Raw genomic sequence first — 19110 nt, forward strand, 5'->3', positions numbered from 1 at the left:
ATCGGAAACAGTGGACCCAGGGATGTTTAGGTGTATAGAAATTTCGCGTACAGACGTATGACACAAGTGACGCCCAATCACCTGACCACGTTCGAAGTTCGTGAGTTCCGCAGGGCACCCTATTCTGCTCTCTCACGATGTCGAATGACTACTGAGGTCCCTGATATGAAGCAGCTGGCAGTAGGTGGCAGAACAATGCACCTAACATGAAAAACGTATGATTTTGGGGGTGTCCGGACACTTTTGATCACATCGTGTGTCTCGATGTCCTTATTTTTGCTATTTCTCATTACTTTCGTTTTTCCTCGATTTACTCTTAATCCATATTCTGTACGCATTACAGTATTCTTTCCGTTAACAGATGTTGCAAATCTTCTTCACTTTCACTAAGGATAGTAATGTCGTCAGCGACTCTTAACACTGATATTCTTTCACCTTGAATTCTAATTCCACTCTTCTTTTTTTTAATTTCCGTCATTGGTTCTTTTATGTATAGATCTCACCAGTAGGGGCGAATGCTGCATCCCTGTCTTATAACCTTTCTAATCCCAGCACATCTTTCTAGGTCATCCACTGTTATTATTCCCTCTTCACTCTTGTGCGTGTTGTATACTACCCGTCTCCCCCTATAGATTATCCCTGTTTTCACCAGAATTTTGAATATCTTGTACCATTTTCCAGTGTCCGCAGGTTTCCTTTGTTTTACTTCAATTATCAGCCGTAGAGCCAGAACTGCCCCTTATGTTCCTTTACCTTTCTTAAAGCCAAACCGATCGTCATCTGACACACCCCCAGTTTTCTTTTCCTTTCTTCTGTACATTATTCTTGTAAGCAATTTGGATTCATGAACTGTTAAGCTGATTGTGCGATAATTATCGCACTTGTCAATCTTACAGTCTTCGGAACCGCGTGAATGATACTTTTCCGGAAGTCAGATGCTGTATCCTCAGACTCATACATTCCTCACATCAACGTGAGTAGTTTTGTTGAAACTTCCTCCAATGATTCCAGAAATTCTGAAGGGATGTTATCTATCCCTTCTGCCTTATTCGATCTTAAATTCTGATTCTTATACTGGATCCCCTGTTTCTTCTATGTCGAGTCCTGTCTCTTCTTCTATCACGTCATCAGTCAAATCTTCCCCCTCATAGACACTTTCAACGTACTTTTCCCACTTATCCGCTCGCTTCTCTGAATTTAACAGGGGAATTCGTAGTGCAGTGTTAATGTTACTACCATTGCTTTAAATTTCACCGATTGCTATATGCTGAGTTAGTCCTTCCGACAATCATTTCTCAATCGATTTCTTCATATGTTTCATGGAGACATTTCGTATTAGCTTCCATGCATTTTCTATTTATTTCATTCCTCAGCGATTTGTATTTCTGTATTTCCGAATTTCCCGAAACACTTTCGTACTTCCTCCTGTCATCGATCAACTGAAGTATTTCTTCTGTTACCCATGGTTTCATCACAATTACCCTCATTGTACCTACGCTTTTCTCTCGAACTTCGGTGATTGTCCTTTTTAGGGGTGTCCAGTTCTCTTCACCTGAACTTCGTACTGAGCTATTCCTTATGACGGTATTTACCGCCTCGGAGAACTTTAACAGTATCTCTTCATTCCTTAGTACTTACATATCCCACTTCTTTGCCCATCGATTCTTCTTGCCTATTATCGTAAACTTTAGCCTTCATACACTACTAAATTGTTATCTGAGTCTATATGTGCTCCTGTATATACCTTAAAGTCCAGCGTCTGACTTCGGAATCTCTGCCTGACCATGATATAATCGACCTGAAATCTCCCTCTATCTCTCAGCCTGTTTCAAGGATACCTCCTTGTCGTGTGATTCTTGAACAGAATATTCGTTATTACTAACTGAAATTTATTACAGAATTCAATTAGCCTTTCTCCTCTCTCATCCTGAATACCAAGCCCATATTCTCTCGTAAGCGTTTCTTCTGTTCCTTTCTCTACAGCCCTATTGTAGTCCCACTGAATTACTCGTTGAATATCCACATATATTTTCTGAATCTCCTCATCTTCAGCTTGAGACGTCGGCACGTATATCTGATCTATTGTTGTCGGCGTTAGTTGCTGGCGATTGTGATGAGAACAACCCTGTTACTGAACTGTTCACAGTAACATTCTCTCTGCCCTATCTTCCTAGTCATAACGACCCTCATACCATTTTCTGCTGCTGTTAATATTGTCCTATACTCATCCGACCAAAACTCCTTGTCTTCTTTCCATTTCACTTTACTGACGCTCACTATATCTAGATTGAGTCTTTGCATTTGCCTTTCCAGATTTCTAGCTTTCCCTACCACGTTCAGACATATGACATTCCACGCCCCAACTAATAGAACGTTATCATTCTGTTGGTTATTAAATCATTTTCTCATGTCACCTTCCATTTTGCAGTCCCCTCCTGGACATCCGAGTTTGGGATCAGTCCGTAATCTTATGCCGGTGGGGAGATCATCATGATGCTTTTTCAGCAACAGGCCACGTTCCCTGAGGATACATATTATGGGTATTTAATGCAGTGGTTTCCATCGCTTTCCGCATCTTCATGCCGTTGATCATTGCTGATTCTTCCACCTTTAGAGACAGTTTCTCACCCCAAGGGCAAGAGAGTGCCTTGAACGTCTGTGTCCTTCTCCCTCTGTGTCCTTCTCCCTCACAGACAATATCGTTGGCAGAATAAGGTTCAAATGGCTCTGAGCACTATTGGACTTAACTTCTGAGGTCATCAGTCCCCTAGAATTTAGAACTACTTAAACCTAACTAACCTGAGGACATCACACACATCCATGCCCGAGACAGGATTCGAACCTGCGACCGTAGCGGTCGCGCGGTTCCAGACTGTAGCGCCTAGAACCGCTCAGCCACCCCGGCCGACGCAGAATAAGGGTGACTTCAGATGCAGGAAGTCTGCGGCCCCCAGAAGAACCGAATATACATATGACATCAAACACAAATTTCTTTTCACAAGACCACAACTCGTACCCGGCCCGGAATTATACAACACAACGGCAATAACTGAAATTGATAAAATATTTTCGAAACTATGAAAACTTTAAAACACAGCTTTAAATAAAATATGTACGGCACTGCAAAACTACACAGCAGTTACTTTACTCGAAAAAGGCAATAAATTCTAATAATACCCGTTTGGTAACAATAGTTAGTGAACTGTTGCAGCAATAAACTAATGGACGACTGACTGCAAATTTAAGGTTACTAAACAAGAATGTGTTTCAATAACCATAGCCCGCTTAGGATAACTCAGTAAAATCGAAATCCCACAAAACCTTGAAAGGTAACTTTAATAAGCATATGAAAATAAAGCACCTCTTTTTGAAAAGCAACCAGCACTCTGACACACCATATTCACATGAGTCTAATAAAGCCCAATGCAGGACGAAGTGCAGACAATGCCGAGGAAAAGCTCTGTTCTTTCCAGACACAGACAATATTTTTCTGCCACTACACAGCAGCTTCCCTATGTGACGACAACTAAAGGCGCTTACCACTAATCGTATTCCACCTTAGCGAGCCACAAAAACGCCGTCGCCCAGTATGGTTACAGCAGCCAACTCGACGCTCTGCAACGCGCCGACATCCTTCACGCCGAGAGGCGTCTCCACATATAAAGCCGTAGACGGCGGCTTAATAGCACATCACAACATTGCTCGGCTTCTACTGCTGTCAGCTACAAGTTTTCAAGTATACTTCCGCACCCAGCCACCTCGTGCCTGCCGTAAACTCAGCTTCGACAAAGCACTGAATTCCGCTCGGAGGTAAATCAACACATTCACTTTCCTTGCCAACAGCTGTCTCCATCGATCCGCACGTTTCTCCAATAAGCTTCGGCGCTGCACTTTCACCGAACCCGGGGCCTGGCCGCGATGCCTTCCCCCTCCCATCCCTGAATCACTCCCTCAAAGTAGCTTTTTGATTTATTTATTTATTTTATTTTATTATTTTTTTACCAGGAAAAGGGTAAATGAACAAAATATCTTTATTGGTACATGCTTAAATACAACAGGTATGCCATCCTTCCGGCGGAAATAACACGAGACATTACACTCGTACAAGGCGAGCTTTTCTTTTAATAACAAGATGTAGGAAAAAAAGAATAACAATAGTGATGTAAGCTAAGAGGTGTGAAGCAATAGACTGTGGAGTTGGGCAAAAACTAGCGTGTTCTGGTATAGTGCATAAAAGAAAGGAGGCGCGTCTCCATGAGCCCACTCCACTGTGGGTTACAATATATAAAGTAGCGCGGGGAGTCTCAGATGTCAGCAGGGAGGGGGGGGGGGGCTGGAGTGCTGTCGACTTGTGGCACCATCCAACTGAGCGGGGGTGACGTAAGACCGCGTGTAGGTACTTGGCGAAGAAGGCGCGGTAGCGCGGCCGGTGCTCGACTTCACAATGGACAATGCCAGAAATCAAAGCGTGATTTGTCGTCATCATTATATATGTAGGTGATCGTCCATCCCCTGACCCATACAATCGCATGATTTTTAGTGGCGGGGAAATTAGTATCCTCAGGATGGATAAAAGTCCATGGGTCAATCGAGTCCGGCGGAACGCAGAGGTAACAGGCAACGAGCTGTCGGCCAAATTTCCAGACGTCACTGGTGGCAGCACAAGTCAGTTGCTGGACATCGTCATCCATGAGGTGTCAAATGGAACAAAGTGGAGAGTCCGTTAGTTCGATGGCGTGAAGACGTTGATTTGTGGTGACTTTCCCACTTGCGACGTGGTACCATGTTGCCCGTACGTTGGTGCGAAGGTAAGGCTGGTGGACATGACGCCAAACCGTGGGCCACCGCTTGGACGGATGTCTGAGTTCGATATTGTTGCAGGATATGGAACGAAGCAGTGGTGTGTAAAAATTCTTAGGTCGAGGAGAACGCGTGGTCGGTAAGTGTGTGTGAGCGTAACTGAAGTCGACGATGAAATCAGAAATGTGCGTCTGATGGTGCTTGATGTGTCCGACTGGTACTGGTGGCTGGTACTGGTGGCGTTATGGTCGCGGGACGTTCATCTGCCAGGGGCGGACGCTGCCACACTACCTCGCTGAGGTAATGGATTACCTCTAGATGATCGAATATCGGTTAAGAGACTGGCAGTAAATGTGGAACATGCATAAACGAACACTGAACGTGTAAATCACCATAGAAATCCGCCACTGTCGGATTGCGCTGCTGGGAACAAATCACTGGAAACGGCAATAACCGTAAAATACGTAAGGGTAACCACACGGAACAATCAAAAGTAGGAACACCACGTGAAACAAATACTAGGAAAACCAAATACCAGTCTGAAATTTATGGAAAGAATCCGAGCGTTATCGACCTGTAACTTGCCTGGATGTTAAATGAAGAACCAACACCTCTACCATCGAGGAATCATGGATGCAGTAGTAAAACAAGAGGTTTACTTAACAGAATTCATACAGCAGCCGAAGGCTTCGTCTCGATGGCTTGCATTGCCTGCCTCTGGCGGCGTGTTGGCGTTGCGCAGATGCCAGAGGCCTGAGTCACTGGCGCCAGTAGCGTTAGCGCCGAAGCTGCACCAGTGGCACACCGAAAACTAAGGCGACGAATCGCGGAATAGCAAAAGCTGCTCGGAATATAGGAACATTAAGGCGCAGACTGCGAACCGAGGACCCCTTGTAGGCGTCCAACAGTCGGTGGATGTCAGCCTGAGCACGCCTCAGCTGATACGCGCCACTGCAGGCCTGGACCGCACGAGGTGTAGGCGTGGCCCACAGACCAGGGGCTGTCAGAGGCAGCGGCTACGTGTAGGCAGGACTGAAGTCTCACATGGGGGTGACCACTGGCACGTCTCGCTCAGACAGCCGGAGCGAACATTATTTTTATTGTTTCGCTCCGGTGTTGCTAAAAAAGGACGCCGCTTCTTGTTACGTACGGTGCCCAGGCAAAAAGCTTCAGGTCCAAGCGTGTGGTAACCACGCTGGCTGTAGTACAAGAGTGGAGAAAGGAGGGATGGAAAATTAGGATTTGACTCACATCAACATCGCGGTGGAGCACAACCTGGGAATGTTTCACTGATGGGGAAAGATATGGACCTTGTCCTTTCAAAGGAACCATCTCGACATTTCCCTGGAGCGATTTAGGAAACTCACGAAATGCCTAAATGTTGATGGCCGGACGTCGATTTGAATCGTCATCCTCCCGAGTACGTGCTAACCAATTCACCACCCAGCTCGGTTCGAAGTGTTGGCTTCACCATGCTTACTGAGCACTTCTCTGCCCACCACATCGGAATTACACTGGCAGGAAGCGGCCTGTCTGTTCACAGATTGTCTCCATTAACATTTCATATACAAAAAACTACAAAACATCTCGTTTTACTCCACATAGTGACAATACCAGATACGTGGGAACCGCCAATTGGTACCAACTGTAATCGTACACTTTAGGAGAGTTTAGAAATCGAAGGTTAATTTAGACAGGGTCATTAGCAGATCTCAAAATAGTTTACGTGCACAATGTTCCATGGTAAACTATGAATAACATGTGCAATACTCTAAAAATAGGATTTAGTTATTTCTCGAGCCTATACCTTCCCTAGCGTATTCAGGCCATATGACAATAACTTCCTTCGAGTACAACATCGCCTGCTATGTGGTGTAAGAAAATGAGAGGTACTCTCATGGAATTCATGCAAAGTATTTGAGAAATACCAGGAATACACTTCAGTCGCGAAAATTTTTATACTTTTCATACCTGGAATTCAGAGTCATGTAGAACTTTATAAAAGACACCATATTTACGCCAGTGACTGTAACACTTTCTTCGTTTCACAATTGCAATTTCGGCCTTAGGCCATTACCAAGTGCCTATTTTTGTGGTTTTAAGCCATGTCAACTTAAAATGAGCTGACACATCTATATGTCTTTTTTTTTTCTTTATTGATTTTCAATTCCCCCCCCCCCGAAGGGGGCGGGCCGGCAGCAGCTTACTACGCTGCTCTACAGCCTACAGACTTTCTTTAAATAAAGGAAGAAGAAAGAAACAAGGAAAAAAGGCGATAAAATGGCGATTTAAATTGTAAAAGGGCGTAAAATGGCGGAAAGTTAAAACAGAAAGCAAAAGGGGTTGGCAATGTAGATAAAAGACACAGAAATCAGACAAGTAACATAGTACACAAACAATTCAAAAACATGGCGACAGTCTGGTTTCTGTTCGCAAGTGATAAAAAGCACACCCAGCGACAGTATGATGGCTGTTCGCTACACTTCACAAAAGACACAACACGGAGCACGCACTGGGAAAACACACCGTAAAACACTGCACGAAAAAGGCGGCACAAAGATGGCACTCCCGATCCAAGGCCAATGGTGGGGGGGGGGGGACCTGGAGTAGGGGGAAAAACAAGGAGGGAGGAGAGGAAAAAACGAAAAGGGGTGGGGGAACCAAGGAGGGAGAGGACTAATAAAGGGGGAGAAGGGCAGACGCAAGAGGGAAGGAGAGGACGCAGAGGAGGGAAATGTAAAAGGACGCGGGGGAGAGAAGGGGGCAAAGAGAGGGGAGGTGGGGAAGAAAGAGGATGGAAGGGGGGGATCTATATGTCTTTGTCATTACTATTAAATACATTCGTGACGCTGTTACATATTGCGAGCACACACATCCATATGTAATAACACAACATAGTCTGTAGACACTCATGTTCGTTAGCCCGTCAGGAAACGTTATTATTATTGTTATTATTATCACCATTATTATCCCAAATACGAGTCCAACGTCTTCAGAGCAGCACGATCTCGATACGTTTACGGTGTCCAGTTAGGGATACTTCAACATCTCTGCTCCACTAGCACTGCGGATTGCCACGAATAGATTGAAACCACATCAGGCCCTATTCATCACCGATAGGAGAGTTACACCCCGAGAAGTACAATGCCATCGTTGGTCGACCACATTGAACGTTGTGAAGCATTACGGAATCTTCGACGAAGGAAATGGGGAGTTTAATTCACACTAGGAGCATTAACGCGTATTTTATGTGTGCTTTTGATAGAAGAGGGCGTTGTACAAATGTTAAAAGAACATAATAAATACAGTCATGTAGGAGCAGCTAAACTTTACAATATCCTAAGAATTTTGGATATTTCTTCTTTTGTTTTCACTTAGCTCCCTTAACAGCTTATTGCGAAATGTACTTGCCATTCTGTTGATCTTTGTAAAATGGAACTTAAAACTCTTACACTACTGGCCATTAAAATTGCTACACCACGAAGATGACGTGCAACAGACGCGAAATTCAACCGACGGTAAGAAGATACTGTGATATGCAAATGATTAGCTTCTCAGAGCATTTACACAAGGTTGGCGCCGGTGGTGACACCTACAACGTGCTGACATGAGGAAAGTTTCCAACCGATTTCTCATACACAAACAGCAGTTGACCGGCGTTGCCTGGTGAAACTTTGTTGTGATGCCTCGTGTAAGGAGGATAAATGCGTACCATCACGTTTCCGACTTTGATAAAGGTCGGATTGTAGCCTATCGCGATTGCGGTTTATCGTATCGCGACATTGCTGCTCGCGTTGGTCGAGATCCAATGTCTGTTAGCAGAATATGGAATCGGTGGGTTCAGGAGGGTAGCACGGAACGCCGTGCTGGATGCCAACGGCATCGTATCACTAGCAGTCGAGATGACAGGCGTCTTATCCGCATGGATGTAGCGGATCGTGCAGCCACGTCTCGATCCCTTAGTCAACAGATGGGGACGTTTGCAAGACAACAACCATCTGCACGAATAGTTCGACGACGTTTGCAGCAGCATGGACTATCAGCTCGGAGACCATGGCTGCGGTTAACCTCGACACTGCATCACAGACAGGAGCGCCTGCGATGGTGTACTCAACGACACCTGGGTGCACGAATGGCAAAACGTCATTTTTTTCGGATGAATCCAAGTTCTGTTTACAGCATCATGATGGTCGCATACGTGTATGGCGACATCGCGGTGAACGCAGATTGGAAGCGTGTATTCATCATCGCCATACTCGCGTATCACCCGGCGTGATGCTATGGGATGCCATTGGTTACACGTCTCGGTCACCTCTTGTTCGCATTGACGGCACTTTGAACAGTGGACGTTAAATTTCAAATGTGTTACGACCCGTGGCTCTAACCTTCATTCGGACCCTGCGAAACCCTACATTTCAGCAGGATAATGCACGACAGCAAGTTGCAGGTGCTGTACGGGCCTTTCTCGATACAGAAAATATTCGACTGCTGCCCTGGCCAGTACATTCTCCAGATCTCTCACCAGTTGAAAACGTCTGGTCAATAGTGGCAGAACAACTGGCTCGTCACAATACACCAGTCACTACTCTTGATGAACTGTGGTATCGTGTTGAAGCTGCATGGGCAGCTGTACCTGTACACGCCATCCAAGCTCTGTTTGACTCAATGCCAAGGCGTATCAAGACCGTTATTACTGCCATAGGTGGTTGTTCTAGGTACTGATTTCTCAGGATGTATGGTCCCAAATTTCCTGAAAATGTAATCACATGTAATCACATGTCAGTTCTAGTATAATATATTTGTCCAATGAATGCCTGTTTATCATCTGCATTTCTTCTTGGTGTAGCAATTTTAATGCCCAGTAGTGTATGCACAGGGTGTGCCATATAACTTTGCGACCTCATACATTTCCTAAATGAAACAAAATGTCAAAAATGCAATTGGCCAGATATACCCCTTAGTCAGAGGCTCTCACACAATGGGCACGAAAGCACAGTCCATGCAAGTAAACAAACAGCACGTTTAGCACGAAGTTACATTTATTTTAAATGGCAAATATATGTATTTTAAACTGAAATAATAACTAGAGGTAAAGCTGGTGAGGACATATTTCGCTTCACTGCTCTAAAGCTTGTAATCTCTGTATTATTTAAGACTTTAAATAATGGAAACGGTGCCACATCTCTCCCGTAATGCTGTAATGCCGTAATGCGGGTTGCCTGCACCGTCGTGACGCCTGCTGTGAGAAACCCGTGCTCTGCGCATTATGGCAGAAGCTGTGGCGCAGTTGCCATCTATGTAGCCCAGAAAGTATGAGGTTTAAAACATTGAAAACTATTCTGCCATTGTTAATTGTATCTCTAGTTTTCACTGTCGTAGAAAAAATGTACATACGTCATTTAAAGAAACGTAACTTTGTGTTGAAAATAATGTTTGTTACTCGTAGTGATTGTGCGTGAGCTCCTGACATAGTTTCAACTCTGGTCAGTAGCAGTTTCCGCATTTTGTTTCCTTTCGGAAATATATGAGACGGTATAGGTTGGACACCATACAGATTACTCTTTAGTTATGTTACTGTTCAATTATCTTAATATAGTTCGTTTTAATGTAATGTGTAGATTGTGCTTTAAATTTTCCGAATACTCTGTTTGGGTGGTTATGCAGCATAACTGTATCTGTTCCACGGGGCGTTGATTGAAACTAACAAAAAATATTTGCCATTCCTTTTGGTGCTCTGTAGTTATTGTTGTAGCTACGAAATGAAGAATACCAAAGCCAAAAGTAATTAACGAATACAACTTTCTTATCTACAGTCACGTTTTTCACCAATGTTTTAACGGATCTGATGCTACCCATACTCTTCATATCAGCATTACACTTGCGCGCAACGTCCACTATTGTTTTTAGCTGTATTGCAAATCTCTGTCTTCCCCTACAAAATTTCCCCTCTTCAGCTGCGGCAAGTATAATGCAAGATACACCATGATCTCATTACACACGTCCTGTTATCTTGCGCTTTCGTCTTGTCAGAATTTAGCATACGTTCCTCCCCTCCTCGATTCCGTGAAGGACCTCTTCATTTCCTGTTAGTTCACCTAATTTTGAACATATTTCTGTACCACAAAATCTCAAATGCTTCCATTCTTTTTTTCTCCAGTTCTCTATGTTGTGGTAGTAGAGTGAGTCAAACTGCCAACTTCATCAGAAATGATGTGGTAGCGCACATTTCCAGAGCACGGTACTCGTCTGCTCACGACCGCCCCTCTTTGTGTGTGTGTGCAGCGGGCTGGCTGGCGCAGGTGGCCGGAGTCGCCGACTGCGGCAACACGACCGTCCTCAAGGAGTGCCTGGACCAGGTGCCCGCCGTGCTGGGCGAAGGCGGCCGCGGACTGCCCACCTCCAAGGACGACCTCACCAAGTACTGCAGGTACCGTAGGCACGTCATTAAGTACATGGCCAACCTATCAGTCTAGTTCCAAGGACGACCTGACCAAGTACTGCAGGTACTGTAGGCACGTCATTAAGTACATGGCCAACCTATCAGTCTAGTTCCAAGGACGCCCTGACCAAGTACTGCAGGTACTGTAGGCAGGTCATTAAGTACATGGCCAACCTATCAATCTAGTTCCAAGGACGCCCTGACCAAGTACTGCAGGTACCGTAGACACGTCATTAAGTACATGGCCAACCTATCAATCTAGTTCCAAGGACGCCCTGACCGAGTATTGCAGGTACCGTAGACACGTCATTAAGTACATGGCCAACCTATCAGTCTAGTTCCAAGGACAGCCTGACCGAGTACTGCAGGTACTGTAGACACGTCATTAAGTACATGGCCAACCTATCAGTCTAGTTCCAAGGACGCCCTGACCAAGTACTGCAGGTACTGTAGGCACGTCATTAAGTACATGGCCAACCTATCAGTCTAGTTCCAAGGACGCCCTGACCGAGTACTGCAGGTACCGTAGACACGTCATTAAGTACATGGCCAACCTATCAATCTAGTTCCAAGGACGCCCTGACCGAGTATTGCAGGTACCGTAGACACGTCATTAAGTACATGGCCAACCTATCAGTCTAGTTCCAAGGACGCCCTGACCGAGTACTGCAGGTACTGTAGACACGTCATTAAGTACATGGCCAACCTATCAGTCTAGTTCCAAGGACGCCCTGACCAAGTACTGCAGGTACTGTAGGCACGTCATTAAGTACATGGCCAACCTATCAGTCTAGTTCCAAGGACACCCTGACCGAGTACTGCAGGTACTGCAGGTACTGTAGACACGTCATTAAGTACATGGCCAACCTATCAGTCTAGTTCCAAAGACGACCTGACCAAGTACTGCAGGTACCACAGGCACTTCATTAAGTATGTGGCAAATCTATCAGTCTAGTTCCGAGGATGACCTGACCAAGTACTGCAGGTACTGTAGGCACGTCATTAAGTACATGGCCAACCTATCAGTCTAGTTCCAAGGACGACCTGACCAAGTACTGCAGGTACTGTAGGCACATCATTAAGTACATGGCCAACCTATCAGTCTAGTTCCAAGGACGCCCTGACCAAGTACTGCAGATACTGCAGGTACTGTAGGCACGTCATTAAGTACATGGCCAACCTATCAGTCTAGTTCCAAGGACGACCTGACCAAGTACTGCAGGTACCATAGGCACTTCATTAAGTACGTGGTCAATCTATCAGTCTAGTTCCGAGGACGACCTGACCAAGTAGTGCAGGTACCGTAAGCACTTCATGAAGTACGTGGCCACTCTATCAGTCTAGTTCCGAGGACTACCTGACAAAGTACTGCATGACCATAAACACCTCATTAAATACATGGCCAATCTATCAGTCTAGTTTCCAAGGATGACCTGACCAAGTACTGCATGTACCGTAGACACTTCATTAATCTACAGCTACATCTACATTTATACTCCGCAAGCCATCCAACGGTGTGTGGTGGAGGGCACTTTACGTGCCACTATCATTACCTCTCTTTCCTGTTCCAGTCGCGTTTGGGTCGCGGGAAGAACGACTGCCGGAAAGCCTCCGTGCGCGCTCGAATCTCTCTAATTTTAAATTCGTGATCTCCTCGGGAGGTATAAGTAGGGGGAAGCAAAATATTCGATACCTCATCCACCCTCTCGAAACCTGGACAGCAAGCTACACCGCGACGCAGAGCGCCTCTCTTGCAGAGTCTGCCACTTGAGTTTGCTAAACATCTCCGTAACGCTATCACGCTTACCAAATAACCCTGTGACGAAACGCGCCGCTCTTCTTTGGATCTTCTCTATCTCCTCTGTCAACCCGACCTGGTACAGATCCCACACTGATGAGCAATACTCAAGTATAGGTCGAACGACTGTTTTGTAAGCCACCTCCTTTGCTGATGGACTACATTTTCTAAGGACTCTCCCAATGAATCTCAACATGGCACCCGCCTTACCTACAATTAATTCTATATGATCATTCCACTTCAAATCGTTCCGTACGCATACTCCCAGATATTTTACAGAAGTAACCGCTACCAGTGTTTGTTCCACTATCATATAATCGTACAATAATGCATCCTCCTTTCTATGTATTCGCAATACATTGCATTTGTCTATGTTAAGGGTCAGTTGCCACTCCCTGCACCAAGTTCCTATCCGCTGCAGATCTTCCTGCATTTTGCTGCAGTTTTCTAATGCTGCAACTTCTCTGTATACTACAGCATCATCCGCGAAAAGCCGCATTTAACTTCCGACACTATCTTCTAGATCATTTATATATATTGTGAAAAGCAATGGTCCCATAACACTCCCCTGTGGCACGTCAGAGGTTACTTTAACGTCTGTAGACGTCTCTCCATTAAAAACAACATGCTGTGTTCTGTTTGCTAAAAACTCTTCAATCCAGCCACATAGCTGGTCTGATATTCCTTGGCTCTTACTTTATCAGGCGACAGTGCGGTACTGTATCGAGCTCCTTCCGGAAGTCAAGGAGAATGGCATCTACCTGGGAGCCTGTATCTAATATTTTCTGGGTCTCATGAACAAATAAGGCGAGTTGGGTCTCACACGATAACTGTTTCCGGAATCCATGTTGATTCCTACAGAGTAGATTCTGGGTTTCCAGAAATGACATGATACGCGAGCAAAAAACATGTTCTAAAATTCTGCACCAGATCTATGTCAGAGATACAGGCCTGTAGTTTTGCGCATCTGCTCGACGACCCTCCAACCACCCTCCAACCACATCGGGATCTTAAAAATCTCACGCTCCAGTTGGTCAGAATTTTGCACTATACGTTCAGGAAGACATACAACATCTCTGTCTGTCAATGCCAGGAATAGATCAAAGCGTTATTAACTTGCTCATTTTTTGAAGCCCTTTCTTTTGAGTAAATAATCAAATATTTCTGAAACTATAATTTTGTTGCTAGGAATCGGTGGAGTTGGAATAATTCTAAAAGGAAAACTCGGGAATCTAGTCACAGTATATGTGCAATTTAACTCTAGGATAATACTAGTCAAAATTGGAACCAAACCAAAGAACACGGTAATAGTACAAGTCTATATGCCGACATCGGCAGAAGAAGACGATGTAATAGAAACAGTGTATGAAGACATCAACAAAGTTATAAATTATGTTAAAGGTGAAGAGAACTTAATTATAATGGGAGATTGGAATGCTAGTGTTGGAGAAGAGAAAGTTGACGGAATTGTAGGGAAATATGGTCTAGGAGATAGGAACGAAAGAGGAAGCCGGCTAATTGAATTTTGTGCCAAAAACAAGTTGGTCATAGCGAACTCCCTTTTCAACCACCATAAAAGAAGAAGGTACACGTGGAAAGCCCCAGGAGATACTAGAAGACACCAAATCGACTATATATTAGTAAAATCGCGTTTTAAAAACCAAATCAAGGATTGCAGAAGCTACCCGTCTGCGGATATTAATAGTGATCACAACCTTGTAATGATGAAATGCTTACTCAAACTCAAGCGATTAGAGAGAAAAACGAACAAAGTATGGAACAGAGATAACCTAAAGTCTGAAGAACTAGTGATCCCTTATGCACGGAAAACTGATGAGATGGCATCAAACATTATTCCCGGGAGTACTAACGAGGAGTGGAAACAAATCAAAGAAGGCATACATAAAGCAGCAGAAGAATTTATTGGGAAAGCCAAACCTGTAAACAGGAAAGAGTGGATAACACCTGAAATAATTTGTCTAATGGAAGAAAGAAGACTATACAAAAATGCCTCTGACGAGCAAAGCGAAAACAAATATAGAAAGCTTAGAAACCAAATAAACAGAGAATCTAGGAAAGCAAAAGAAAATTACCTCAACAGCATTTGTAAAGAGGTGGAGGAAAACATGGTTAAAGGAAAAACTGACTTGGCCTACAGAACAATAAAACAAAACTTTGCTAAACGGAAAGTAAAATCTTCAGGAACTATAAAGAACAAAGAGGGCAAGGTACTATTTGGATATGACACGCTGAAGAGATGGCAAGAATACATTGAAGAGCTATATCAAGGAGACCCTCTAACAGATAATATGATAGAATTAAGCGAAGAAGTAGAGAAAGAAGAACTAGGGGACACAATTCTGAAAGATGAATTTGAAAAAGCACTAAAAGAACTACCAGATAAGAAAGCGGCAGGTGTTGATGATATACCTTCTGAACTAATTAAGAAATCAGGAGACAAAATGAAAGCTACATTACTGCAACTCATACAGAAAATATACAAAACAGGTGAAGTTCCTGAAGACTATCAGAAATGCATCATATTCCCCATACCTAAGAAAGCATCTACTATGGACTGTGAAAACCATCGAACACTCAGTCTTCTTTCACACGCATCAAAAATTCTAATAAGAATAATTTTGAAAAGAGTTGAAAACCAATCGAATAGCACTCTAAGTGAAGACCAATTCGGTTTTAGAAGCGGTGTAGGGACGAGGGAAGCAATCTTATCTTTAAGACTAATAATTGAGAAACAAATTTCCAAAAACAAACAAGTATTTATAGCCTTCGTAGACCTCGAAAAGGCATTTGACAATGTTGTATGGCCAGAAATGTTTAGAATTCTGAAGAAGGCTGGTCTGAAATATAATGATAGAAGGATAATCTTTAAAATATACCAAAATGAAACAGCCTTAGTTAAGAAGGAAAACAAAGAAGAAACAGCAAGAATAAGGAAAGGAGTGAGACAGGGATGCCCACTATCTCCAGTAATTTTCAACGCATATATCCAAGAAGCAATAGATAAAATAAGAGAGAATATTGAAGTAGGAATAAAACTTAACGGAATGAAAATAGATATGTTGCGATATGCAGATGATATCGCCATAATTACAGAAAGGAAAGAAGATTTAGAAGCCGCACTCAATGAAATGGAAAACACCTTAAAAGAACAGTATGGAATGAAAATAAATAAGAAAAAGACTAAAGTGAAGGTGAGTGGCGCCCTGAACTACAATGAACCCATACGAATAACAATAAAGGGAGAGAAACTAGGGCAGGTTACAGAATTTAACTACTTAGGTAGCAAAATAACAGCAGATGGAAGGAGCAAAAGTGACATTAAAAACAGAATACAACTTGCCAAAATAGCATTCAATGGAAAAAGAAACTTACTGACGAGTAGAAATGTTAGTTTAGACGTAAGAAAGAGAGTCATGAAAACCTATGTGTGGAGTACAGCCCTTTACGGATGTGAAACTTGGACTAGTGGAAAAGAAGAAAAGAGAAGATTAGAGGCATTCGAAATGTGGTGCTACCGGAGAATGGAAAAAATCAGCTGGCGAGACAAGGCTACAAACGAAGATGTCCTCAGAAGAGTGAAAGAAAACAGATCTCTTTGGCGAAATATACAGAAAAGAAGAATAACCTTCATAGGTCACATTTTACGGCATAACAATTTCATTAAGAGAATATTAGAAGGAATCATTGAAGGAAGAACTCGCCGAGGACGACCTAGATTAAGCTACATTCAACAAGTAATAAATGACATCGGGTGCCAGACCTATGCAGATATGAAGAAGAAAGTTGACAAAAGAACGGAATGGCGTGCTGCTGCCAACCAACCTGTGGGTTGATAACCGAAGAAGAAGAAGGAAGAGGTCTGCACCAACCTATATTGCATCTCGATAATAATCTGTCCGTACTGGCGTATAGTACCTATTATGATGTCAGAGAAACAATGTAAAGCTCCTCGTTCTGCCTCAGCGACCGACTGGCCGAACGCTTTGTCATCCTCAGACTCATTTAGATGCGATATGAAGGAGCATGGAGTCAGCATATCACTCTTCCGACCGTTGTCTGCTTTCTTCACCCTGGAGCCGCTAGTTCTCAAATGGTTCAAATGGCTCTGAGCACTATGGGTCTTAACATCTGAGGTCATCAATCCCCTAGAACTTAGAACTACTTAAACCTAACTAACCTAAGGACATCACACACATCCATGCCCGAGGCAGGATTCGAACCTGCGACCGTAGATGTCGCGCGCTTCCAGACTGAAGCGCCTAGAACCGCTCGGCCACACCCGCCGGCTTCCGCTAGTTCTCTGTCGGATAGTTAAGTGGCGTCACTTGAGTGATAGAATCCCGTTCCAGTCCTGCCAGCTGGTAAAGGTCCCCGGTAGTGTAGGGAGTCGAATGCGTCTCTTCAGCACAGCAGCCAGACGAACTGACCACCAAGCTACGGAGGCGGACTTACGAAGTCCGGCGAATTACTGCCGAAGTGCAGTGTTGAGGTATTTCAGTGTCTTTCAGGCACTGACCTTGAGTGCAATTTGGATAGTGTATGCCTGCTTCTCCATATGGCATTTGTGTACCTCACTAAGCGGTGATTTCTTGCAATAAACAATAATAACGGCTTGTATTGTATATCTCGTTACCTTCTAGGTTTATGAAAGCCAAAATCTAGGAATCAATAAATTGCAAGTTTGCATGTAAAAAAATCCTCAGAAGCAATATTACTGCATGAGACAGACAAGTGTACTATATTACTGAACTGATACCTCACTATATAATAATTCTGAAACATGATCTTTTATAATGAAATTTTGCCCCAGACATTCAAGTCTCATCTTTATTTACGACAATGATGGAAGCTGAAGAAATTAATTAAAATTTGTACTACTGCCGCAACTCGAACCCGGGTCTTTTTGCTTGTACAGCGGAAATGCTGATCGTTACAAGAAACCCGGGGTCTAGATACCACCACGGCACAAATTTTAATTAATTTCTTCAGCTTCCATCATTAACGTAGATAATCTGTTATCTTCTAGATTCTTAGCAGCCACGTGTATGAGTTACAGTCAGTTAGTCCCATGGAACCTTTGGAAATAATCAATAAATTTGAGGGCTGCCTAATAATTGGCTCATCGAGGAATTAAGATGCTCTGTTTCGAGATCCATGACACGTCAATTCCTGTCAGCAACAACTTCCTACCTTTAACGATTCTTGTCTTTCGAAATGTCCCGATGCATCCATTTGTACGCACATAAAAAAAAAATTTACATCACCGCGGTTCCGAGAGTTCCAGAACCTGTACAGGAAACTGAAATAGAGATCAACATAAACATCATTTCTGAACTTTTTATTGCTCATGAAAACGACACATTCCATGTTGTAACACCATACAGTGACACCTGACACCACCAGAGACGGTGGTCCAGATTGATGTACACACCGGTACCTGTGATACCGAGTAGCACGTCCTCTTGCATTGATGCATGCCTGTATTCGTCGTTGCATACTATTCACAAGTTCATCAAGGCACTGTTGGTCCAGATTGTCCAGCCACTCAAAGGCGATTCGGTGTAGATCCATCATAGTGGTTGGTGGGTCACGTCGTCCATAAACAGCCTTTTTCAATCCATCCCAGGCATGTTGGATAGGGTTCATGTCTGGAAGCACGCTGGCCACTCTAGTCGAGCGATGTCGTTATCCTGAAGGAAGTCATTCACAAGAGGTGCACGATGGGGGCGCGAATTGTCGTCCATGAAGACGAATGCCTCACCAATATGCTGCCGATATGGTTGCACTATCGGTGGGAGGATGGCATTCAGGTGTCGTACAGCCGTTACGGCGCCTTCCGTGGCCACCAGCGGCGTACGTCGGCCCTATACAATGCCACCCGAAAACAGTAGGGACCTCCACCTTGCTGCACTCGCTGGACAGTGTGTCTAAGGCGGTTTTCCTCCAAACACGCCTCTGAGGGGATTGCCTGGTTTAAGGCATATGCGACACTTATCGGTTCCCACTCCCGGGTTCCCGGGTTAGATTCCCGGCGGGGTCAGGGATTTTCTCT

At 44.0% G+C, this 19110-nt stretch overlaps 1 protein-coding gene across 1 annotated transcript in view; it reads left to right on the top strand.

Annotated features, from left to right (window-relative positions):
* The first annotated feature begins 3589 nt into the window (after positions 1 to 3589).
* The window catches only part of LOC126234830 (uncharacterized), an 82016-nt gene continuing 66495 nt past the window's right edge, over positions 3590 to 19110 (top strand). The window contains exons 1-2 of the mRNA XM_049943572.1: positions 3590 to 3770; positions 11083 to 11227. Of these exons, the coding sequence (XP_049799529.1) occupies positions 3590 to 3770; positions 11083 to 11227 (326 nt within the window). The remainder of the gene's footprint in view (positions 3771 to 11082; positions 11228 to 19110) is intronic.

Source organism: Schistocerca nitens, chromosome 2 (assembly GCF_023898315.1).
Source record: "Schistocerca nitens isolate TAMUIC-IGC-003100 chromosome 2, iqSchNite1.1, whole genome shotgun sequence".
Taxonomy (NCBI): domain Eukaryota; kingdom Metazoa; phylum Arthropoda; class Insecta; order Orthoptera; family Acrididae; genus Schistocerca; species Schistocerca nitens.